This window comes from Echinops telfairi, unplaced genomic scaffold (assembly GCF_000313985.2).
Source record: "Echinops telfairi isolate 266 unplaced genomic scaffold, ASM31398v2 ScPeMD7_9;HRSCAF=40, whole genome shotgun sequence".
Taxonomy (NCBI): Eukaryota; Metazoa; Chordata; class Mammalia; order Afrosoricida; family Tenrecidae; genus Echinops; species Echinops telfairi.
Window position 1 is genome coordinate 57388576 of NW_022103906.1, and position 11089 is coordinate 57399664.

Sequence of the window (11089 nt, forward strand, 5' to 3'; positions counted from 1 at the left end):
AACTTGTTAGTTTAGTACTTATTTTTAGATTTCTTAAGAATTTTTCTGTATATATTATCATGTCATCCAAACATATACCCAGTTTTACTTCATTTCCAATTTGCACAGTTTTCTTCTCTGGCTCTGCTGGCTTATTCTACAGGCTAGGGTGTCCAGTACAATAGTAACTAGAAGTGTGAGAGCAAATATTTAGACCTTATTCTTCTTCTTTGGATGGGGCATTCTATATTTCACCTTTAAATATGATGTTTCAAATTTTTGCACATGCACTTCATTAAATTGAACTTGTGGAGATTTTAAGGGAAACTTGTTTTCGTTTTTTCTTTCCTTCCCATCTTTTTTAATAGCCTTTTGATTTTTCCAGGTATGATGTCCTTGATGTCATCCCACAACTTGTCAGGCCTTCTGGCCATTAGCGCTCAGTAAGTCAAATCTATTCCGAGATGGTCCCTAAATCCAGGAGGGATATACTCAAGGTCATATTTTTGCTTGTATGGCCTTGTTTTAATTTTCCTCACTTTCAACCTGCACTTGCACAATGGTCCTTCCAACGTCAACCCCTGGCCTTATTTTGGCTGATGATACTGAGGTTCTCCATGGTCTCATCCCACAGTAGTGGAATTTTCAATTCCATCATCTTTTACCTTAGTAATTGGCGTGTATATATGAAAGATAATCATATTAACTGATGTGAATGTATGGACAATGCCCTATCATAGACAGCATTGTACTTAACACAGATCTTGAAATGTTCTTTTTGACAATGAATGCAATACGATTCATCTACAATTTGTCACTCTCAACACAAGTCTACCAGATCACAGAGTTTTAGCCCTCTTATTTTCTAATGTAAGCATTAAAAACTATATAGTGTTTTAAAACTCTATATATTTCTTTCTAAGGATTGTTTTAACTATACCCCACAAATTCTGATATATTGCATTTTCATATTCATTCCATTCAAAATACATTTCAAAATCCCCAATGATTTCTTCTTTGACCCCCACATTTTTCTTACTTATAAGTGTTATTTCAAAATACTTGGGAATTTTCTGGGATTTCATTTTATTGTTGATTTCCAATGTAATGCTTTTGTAATGTTTTAACTTTTTTAAGTTGTTGGGACTTATTTTATGGATAAGCACACACGCTTTCTTGGTGTATGTTCAATATGCAACTGTTGCTTTGAGTGGAGTACGCCATAAATGTCCATCAGTTCTACCTGGTTGTTAGAGTTGTTCATGTCGTCTACATCCTGAGAATAAGCTATTGCAACAGAAATGGGTTCCTCTTCTCCTGAGTAACTGAGGAAAGAACCAGAAATGGAGCTTTCGCTGGTTGTTTCAAAACGGATTGTGGAAGCAATTGTCTAATTCTGCTTGATGTGAATGAACTATGGAAGGATATGGCATACAAATTAACTCCAATTAATAATAAATTAAACAAACAAAACATAGATCCAGGAATGGGTTAGAGGCTTGCACTAAATCCTAGCTCCAACTTAAGAACAATTAGTTCTGCTTTCATGGCCTGCTCGATACTCACCCTCAGGAAGGGAACACAGAAGATATAGGGGCTATAGCAAAGTGTGGTGAAGAATTTAGATGGTCACCAGCTATCAGATAAAATAGCGTCTGGGGGCTTCAAGGCTTGTCTCCAAACAAGCAGCCATCTAAGTGAAATGTCAACTAAGTCCACATGGAAAAAGCACACCATCATCAGTCACCAAAGGCTTGTAAATCATAAACCCAAAGTCGAAGGAGGGATTAGTATCAGGGCCTATATAGGGAGAATCTGGTTTGCAGAGGCCATGGATGATAGTGGGAGCCCAAGATTCATTTGTTCCCACAAAACTGGAAATAAGCCTCCAGTGAGCTCCCTCTGTCCACAATTGAGGGACGGGAGGAAAGTGGTTACTAAACAGAGGGCATTGGAGAGATGAGTATAGAAGATCAAAGGCATAAATCCCACCTGAACAGTTAAAACTTTGTCAGAGGGTCCCCCTCTGATGCTCACTGGACCCGATCTGGTTTTCAACATTTTATGTATTTTTGGTTTGTTCTGTTTGGGTTTTGTTTTTGTTTGTTCATATTAGGATGTACCTTAGAGGTGCTATGCCACTGGAGGTCACCCACTTGAAGTTGTGTTATGTGTGTTTCTGTGTTTCAGTATATGAAACTCAGGATTGATGAGCCTATAGGGGCAGCAAGTACAATAAGGGTTTGGGGGGGAGGCAGGGTAAAAAACATAAAATGGCAACACAAACAAACAAAACACAACTACTGAGTTCCACCTTTTGGCTTGGAGGGCCATCCCCCTCATCCACAGCCCCATCCTCTTGCTGGTCATAGACCGGGCCTCCCAGGTTTCTGATTCTCTTCTCACACTGCTTCTTTGCCACAGTCAGTTGGTTGATATACCTTTTCATATTCCGGGCCCTGAGGAGATCAGCTTTCATTGCAGCAGTTTCTTTACCTTGAACAGGAGTGATGCACAGAGGCCAGTCAGAAGAGAGGATACAAGAAGGAAAAATACAATTCTGAGCTAGATTACGTACTGTCTGAAGGGCTATACTTGGAACACCAGTGGCCATTAAACAAAATAATATGACGACAGAATGCATGCTATGCACATATACATTATCAAACGCAAACACTGATTTTTAGATTTATCACTGTGACAAGTCTTCCTGAAGTATGTAGAGAGAATTAAAACAAACAAAATTACTCCATGCACATACTTACAAATCAATGTATATGTGTTTCTGTATATATATGTCTATATGAGGGGTACCCACAAAAAAACCCAGAATCCTCCCACCCACCCCCCAAAGCTATGTTTTACAAAACAACCGTCAAAGTGCTCTTCATCACACTTAATACATTTGTCAAATCTGCGATTCGATTCTTAGAAACATTTTTCAAACTCATCTGTTTGGATGACTGGCAACATCTCCCTCATTTTTTTCTTCACTTCTTCTATGTCATCAAATATCTGTCCTTTCATGTCCCTCTTCATTCAAAGAAACAAAAAGAAGTCGCATGGAACGAAGTCAAGTGAGTAAGGTACATGGGGCAAGAAAGGAATGCTATTTATTGCCCCCAAATGGCACACTGAGATGGCTGCGTGAGCAGGTGCATTGTCGTAGTGGCAAAATCAGTCACTTGTCTGCCACAAATCATGCCTTTTTGTCATACACTGTTACACAATCTTTTCAAAACCTCTAAATACAAGTCCAACCTGGTGGAACAAACTCTAAACTCTAAACGAGTTGACATTTTCAGCCATTTGGGAAGTTGACAAATGTCCATAATGAGGTTTGTTATCAATCAATAGATATTTCACCCTTTTTGAAATGAGAAAACCACTTGAGTTTTTCTCTCATAGCACTGTCCTTGTAAGCTGTGCTCAACATCACAACAGTTTTTGTGGCATTTTTCCCAAGCAGGAAATAAAATTTCACAGCCACATGCTGTTATCTTCAATTGGCCATCACAAAAAAATGACCTTAAAGTGAAACTGCTTTTAGGAAAAACTGGGACCAGAGAGAACCTTCCCAGGCGATGCCACTGGGTACACTAATTCAGAGTGAGTTGCTTGCCTAGCGACGAACGCTCCACTCTTCCCAGTGCAATTCCGTTTTTTGGTTTTTTTTATGGTACCCCCTTGTATATCCATCACGTGTTTGCCGTGTTGTCATACTGTGCTGTTTTGCTTGTTGCTGTGATTCTGGAAGCTATGACCCTGGTATTTCAAATACCACCAGCGTTACCCAAAACAAACAGGTTTCAGCAGAGCTTCCAGACTAAGAACAGACAACGAGAAAGAATAGGTTGTCCACTTCAAAGGAATTAGCCAGTGAAAACCTCATGCACAGGAGCAAAACACTGTCTGATATAGTGTAAGAAGATGAGCCTCTGAGGTCAGAAGGCACCTAAAATAAGGCTAAGGAAGAGCTACCTTCTCAAAATAGAGTGAACCATAATGATGTGGATAAACTAAGGCCTTCGGGACCTTCATTGGCTGAGGGGGCATGACTCAAAGTGAGAAGAAACATTACATTGCAAACATCTATCAATAATCAGAACTTTGAATGTATGGAGTATGAATCTAGGAGATTTGGAAGTCATCAGTAATGAAATGGAATACCAAAGATTGATATCTCAGGCATTCATGAGCTGAAATATACCGGTATCGACTATGTTGAATCAGAAAATCATATGGTTTACTATGGTGCTTCTGGCACAATCAAGAGGAATGGTTCTGCATTAATTGTCAAAAAGGGCATTTCAAAATCTATCTTGAAGTGCAATATTGATTGGGAGAGGAGTATTTCTATGCCCATTCAAGGAAATTCAAACAACTATTATTCAAATACATAAACCAACCAATAAAGCTAGTGATGCCGAAACTGAATTCTACCGACTGCAGTATGAAATTGACCAAACACAATCGAGATGCAATCATAATTAGTGATAATTGGAATACAAAAGTTGGGCACAAAGAGTCAGAAACAGGAGTTGGAAAATAGGGTCTTGGTGTTAGAACCTAGCTGGAGATCACATGATATAATTCTGCAAGACCCACAAATTCTTCATCCAAATATCTTTTTCAATAAAACAAACGGTGACTGTACACACGGTCTTCTCCAGATGGAATACACAGAAGTAAATCTGACTACATCTGTGGAAAGTGACAATTGAGAGAAGCTCAGTATCAGCAGCTAAAACCAGGCCAGGGGCCGAGTGTGGAGCAGACCATCCACTGCTCATCTGTAAGGTCAGTTTCAAACAAGAAAATTAAAACAAGGCCATGAAGGCGAAAATACAACCTTGCATCTATCTATCCCACCTGAATTTCGATAACATCTCAAGAACCGATTTGATGCACTTAACACTACTAACAGAAGACCTAAGGCATTGTGGGAGGATATCAAGACCATCATTCAAGAAGAAAGCAGAGGTCGTTTAAAAAAACAGGAAAGAAAGAAAAGATCAAAGTCAATGTGAGAAGAGACTCTGAAACTTGCTCTTAATTGTAGAGTAGCTAAGGAAATTGGAAGAAATTGAAGACGTCAAAGAGCTGAGCAGAAAATTTGTAAGGAAAGATCAAGGAGATACAGTAAAATTTCATTTACCAGGACATGTGCAGACCTAGAGTTAGAAAACCAAAAGGGAAGAACACACTCAGCCTCTCTTAAGCTGAAAATCCTGATGGAAATGTCAAGCCTCAAGTTGCAATATTTAAAGATTCTATGGACAAAATATTGAACGATGTAGGTAGCACCAAAAGAAGATGCAAAGAATACATAGGCACTGTACAAAACCCGTTCACAGTCTACCATTTCTGGAGGTAGCATATGAGCAAGAACCAATAAAACCAAAGGTAGAAGTTTAAGCTGCACTGAAAGCATTAACCAAAAAAACAAGGCTCCAGGAATTGATGGAATACCAACTGATATGTTTCAACAAGCACTGGAAGCACTCACTTGTAAATGCCAGGAAATATGGAAGACAGTTACTTGGCCAAAATACTGGAAGAGATCCACATCTGTACTCATTTGAAAGAAAGGTGACCCAGCAGAATGTTCAAATTATAGAATTATATTAGTATCACATGTAAGTAAAATCGTTGCAGCTATTGCCTTGACAGGTAACTGCCTGAGGTTCAGGCTAGATTCAGAAGAGGATGTGAAACATTGCTCATATCAAATGGATTTTGCCCAAAAGCAGAGAATACTAGAAAGGTGTTTACTTGTGTCTTATTGACTACACAAAAGCACGTGACTGTATGGATCATAAAGCATGGATAGCCTTAAGAAGAATGGGAAATTCAGAACAGTTCATTGTCCTCACACAGAACTTATACATGTGTGTGAACAGAACAAGGGAATAATGTGTGCTTTAAAATCAGGAAAGGTATGTGACAGAGTTGTATTTTCTCACCATACTTATTCAATCTGTATGCTGAGCAGACAATTAGAGGTCCGATTATAGGAAGAAGAACATGGCATCAGGATTGGAGGAAGGCTTATTAGCAACCTGAGATATGAGGATGACTCAACCTTGCTTGCTGAAAGTAAAGCGGACTTGAAGCGCTTGCTGATGAAGATCAAGGATTGCAGTCTTACATATGGATTACAATTTAATGTAGAGGAAATCAAATGCTCACAGTTGGACCAATAGGTGACATCTTGATAGATGGAGCAAAGATGGAAGCTGTCAAGGGTTTTGTCTTGCTTGGATCCACAACCAGTGCTCATGGAAGCAGCAGTCAAGAGATCAAACAAAACATTGCATTGGGTAAACCTACTGTTAAGACCTCTTTAAAGTATTGAAAAGCAACGAGGTTACTTTGAAGACAAAGGTACACCTAACTCAAGCCATGATATATTCATTGGCCTCATATGCATGTGAAAGTTGGACACAGCCTAAGGATGACTAAAGAAGAATCGATACATTCAAATTATGGTGCTAGCGAAGATCTTGACAGTATCATGGACTGCCAAAAGAACAAACAGATTTGTCTTGGCAAAAGTATGCAAGAGTGTTCCATAGAAGCCACAATGGCTAGACTTTGTCTCATATACTTAGGCCATGTTGTCAGGAAAGACCAGTCCCTGGAGGACATCATGTTGGCAAATAAAGTAGAGGGGCAGTGAAAAGAGGAAGACCTTCAGCAAGATGGATGGACACAGTGGCTGCAACAATGGGCTCAGACATAAGAACAATGGTGAGGCTGGTGCAGGACCAGGCAGTGTTTTGTTCTGTTTTAGGGTCACTGTGAATTGGAGCCCGCTTGATGGCACCAAACAGCAACACGGCAGAGGGAATACCTGGTGTGGGATGTGAAGATCTGCAGCAAGAAAGAGAGCAGAGCTTTACAGGGACTGAAAGAAGGGCAGTATTTGAGCAAGGGCATAATTCAACCAAAGGACATATTAAGTAAGCAGTAGGCAACAGATGCAAAACCCTCTAACTCATAGAACAGTATTTGCCCCAAAGCATCGAGAATCTTTACTGGGTTTTGAGCAGGTGTATGCCATGAATGAACCTTTTTTGTACTTTTAAATATGCCACCAGAAACAGGATAAAAAATACACTGAGAGGTCCAGGTCTGATAAGGAAACTAGTTGGATGATCCCTGCAATAACAATGTTGCAATGTGGCCTAAACGAAAATCATGGCAGCCTCATCTCTCTCCTGTGGAACAGATTGTGTGTTGGAATTGCCAGCCTTGTGGTTACCAGTGCAATGCTTACCTGACAGCACCAGAGCTACTAGAGTGACCACTGGGGGCGCTGTGGGTTACATGTTGGGCTGCTAACTGTATCAGCAGTTTGAACCCACCCGCTGCTCCGGGGGAGAGATGAGGCTTTCTATTCCGGCCATTCGTCTTGAAAATCCACGGGGCAGTTCGACCAGAATCAACTTGATAGAATTGACTTTGGGGTTGGGTGAAGTACGTATAAACACGTCTACTTAGATATGGCAACTCTATAGATAAGCAGGTTACACGTATTTTCTGGAGGTGAGTTAGCAAACATTTAGCTTACTCTTGGTACTACCAACAATTAGAGAAGAAGTTTACTTTTTGGTTTTCCTACGACTAAAGTCAAAGTCATGTTTGGTACTTTCAGTTGAAGACCTTTAATTCCCTAAGGCGATCACTGCTCCTTCCATGAACAACTTAGCGGATTTATGCAAACGCTTAAAACAGTACCTCAAGCAAAATGAACAGATTAACTGGGGAAACAAAAACTGTGGGCACAGTACCATAAAGCAATTCTACTGTCAGCAACAGCGTTTATGGTACTTGTCACAGGTAGACTTCAGGTTAGTTGAAGATCATGTTTAAAACATCTTTATTATCTGTTTATATATTGTAAGTTTCCCATATATGTGCCAAGCAGGTATTTTCATTTGACTTCAATCATAGTTTCTCAATTTTTACTAAGCTTGAATGGTGAGGCTCTGACCAAAAAACGCATTAGTTTGACATTTATATTCAGAAGAAAACATATAATTTCAAAGATCTTTTGGAGGGAGGATAAATGTAATTATAGTTTGTGTCCAAATTATGAAATTTGCCTAGTACAAACTAAGATGCTTTGTGAATGAACCTACAGAAGTGTATACTTGGAAGACTTTAATTGTTCAGGAATTTATTCACAAACTCTAAATTTTGTGAGTAGCATGAATCACCATAACTTTTGGGGACAAAAGTTGTCTTCTATAAAACAAACCTCGACCTTGGTTCTAATTTTGAGTTAAAGCATTCTGGGAGAGATAACAGAGGGAACCAATATCCATTTTCCAACAACCATATTCCTCTATGCCCAAGAAAGCCTAAGAGCTTTTCTGAAAAAGACAAAACCTAGACGCAAATTCCAACGAGAATGAAGAAAGGAAGAGGAAAAGGCTTCCCCTAAACCCCAGCTGCAAGGCTGGGAAGAATCTGCTCATGTTCTGCCTGAATGCCGCCTGCTCACGTGCATGCGTTGTTTGTTAAAGGGCAACACAAAGCCATTGTCTGCTCACAAAGCTTGTTGCTAGCAAATCCAACTGCAGCTTGCTGCCTAGACAGTTCTGTTTATTTTTGCCTCAGAAAACTAGTGCTATGTTCAGGACTAAATAACTAACATGGTGCTCATACAGCCTATGTTTCTGCCATGCAAAAACCCTTGTAAATCCAGCATTGAAGATGAATTGTTTCTTTGTGGCCTTAAAACCCATTCATCCAAGAAACATTCACATCAAGAAAAGTGCAGGCAAGCGGGGCTGAGACAACACACTGAGAGCCAGCTCATGCCAGATTCATACGGCTGCTTCTCTGCCGAGTCTTAGGTAACACTGTGCATTGTTAAAAACTGGGTTAATCATGAAATGTTTGCTCTAGTTTTAAAAAGGAGGCCAAGAAGACGAACAGCGGCCAGTGGGGACTGGATGACGGTGACTCTTTACACTGGTGTTAATATGAACATGAATGTGATATCATAATCTAAAGCAATTAATGAGGAATGTCTGATTTTTTCCTCCTAAACAACTGGGTTCTTACTGAGGTTACAAGAAGAAATTGGTTAGTTTAGGTCATTGTACTGGAAAAGGCCATTAGATTGCATCGTAGGTACGGAGAGATTACAACAGGATTACGAGTGGCATCATGGCACTGCATTTTGCTATACATTTCCTGCCTCAGATGTAGCTCTTCCTTAAACAACTGAAATGGCTTACAGTAAAATGAAACCCTGGAGGGCGGTTGGTTAAGTGCTACTTCTAATGGCACAAAGCAGAGTGAATTAACAGTGGGAAGTAGGGCCTCCACAGAATAATAACTAGATTAAAACGACGCCATTTTCACACATTAGAAAATGTCGAAGGACTTTTTTCTTCTCTCATAGTTTGCTGTCAAGTCCAAAGTATATCCTCTTAGCAACATCTTCAGACGGTTGGATGAGGGAGTTGACGGCCAGCACAGAGGTGGGTTGGAGCACATTTTTCAATCCGGGGAACACTGACCTTTGAGCCCAGACAATGCTTTATTGGGAATGCCCATGCATTATTGGTACTTAGTGGTATCGCTGGCCTCGGCCACTAGATGCCAGTAGCATTCCTCCCCTCAGCTGTGAGGGCCAAAAATGTCTCCAGACGTTGTCAAATGTCCCCTGGGGGGGGGAGAAGGTGAAGGTACAAAATTGTGTCCCTCTCCCCAGTGAGAATTACTGCTGACAGAGAGGTACAACATCGCCGGCTAGCAGCAAGAGCTGATCAAGCTGCACACAGCCAACCACTCACGGGCTTTCAGAGACAACTTTCTCCCCAGGACACATGGGGCTTCTCCCATCACTCAGACAATCTACATCAGGAATAAACCAGCTCTCCACTAGAAAATGATGGAAGGGCCTCCATTCCTCTTCCTGTCTACAGAGGATTTAAAAACAAACCTTTAAATCTCTCCTCTAACATTTAAATAGAAGCTTAACGAAGTCACCAGGATAGGAGGGTGGGGGAAACAGATACACATTGATTTAGGTCCTAAAGTACCGTGGACTGCCAAAAGAACAAACAAATCTGTCTCAGAATAGGTATAGCCAGATGGTCCTTACGGGCAAGGATGGCAAGACTTTGTCTCTCATACGCTGAACAAGTGAGGAAAGACCAGTCCCTGGAGATGAACATCATGCTTGGTGCAGTAGAAAAATCATGCTAGGCAGTGGAAAAGAGGAAGTTCCTCCACAAATGGATTGGCACAGTGGCGGCAACAATGGGCTCATGCACAGGGATGGTGATGCAGGACCCGGCCGTGTTTCCTTCTGTTGTACACAGGGTTGCTATGAGCAGGGTCTGACCTGAGGGCACCTACCAGCAACAACAGTCAAGATGCAAAGTGAGGGGGAAAAGAGGAGCTGCTACCAAAGGCTCAAGGAGAAAGAAAATGTTTTGGAAATGATGACGGCAACATATGGACAAATGTGCTTGATACAATTGATGTATGGATTGTTACAAGAGCTATAAGAACCCCCAATAAAATGATTTATTAAAATTAAAAAAGAAAGATTGGAAGTGAGATATGGTGCTTGATTTAACACAAAGCTGGGAGTAATTCTCAGGAGTTAGAAAGCATCACACACTTATTTAAAACTATCTGAAAATTACTTCAAACACTACCCAGGAACTAAAAAAAAATGTTTGCCATACTATTTAACCTGAAACTGGTATGTTCTTTTTTTAAAAACTGATGAGGGTCTCTTATGCCAAACACCTGAAATCTCATATTCTGAAGTGTTTGCTCTACTTTAGTAGAAATGCTATTTGTGGAAGATGGAATCTTGGCTGGAGTTGTTGGCCAACCACTCCTTAAATAATGGAGACCTCAGAAGTTCAGGTGTGCTTACAGCACTCTACCTTTAGTTCCTTCCGTTAAAGGTCTCAAGCACTACAACTTTTACTACTTTCTGTAAGAACCTTTTCCCTTAATTACCCAACCCGACCCCTACTCAGGAGTCAATCCCAGCTGATCCCAGTAGCCCCATGTTTCTCCTGCAAGTAACTGGTGGGGGTTGACTCACCCACCTTTTAGTTTGCAGTCC

At 40.5% G+C, this 11089-nt stretch overlaps 1 protein-coding gene across 3 annotated transcripts in view; it reads right to left on the reverse strand.

Moving 5' to 3' along the window:
- The window catches only part of SNX25 (sorting nexin 25), a 115674-nt gene that overhangs the window by 44844 nt on the left and 59741 nt on the right, over positions 1-11089 (reverse strand). For all 3 annotated transcript variants that reach the window (XM_004696146.2, XM_045286600.1, XM_045286601.1), the window contains one exon: positions 2294-2475. In XM_004696146.2, the coding sequence (XP_004696203.1) occupies positions 2294-2475 (182 nt within the window). The remainder of the gene's footprint in view (positions 1-2293; positions 2476-11089) is intronic.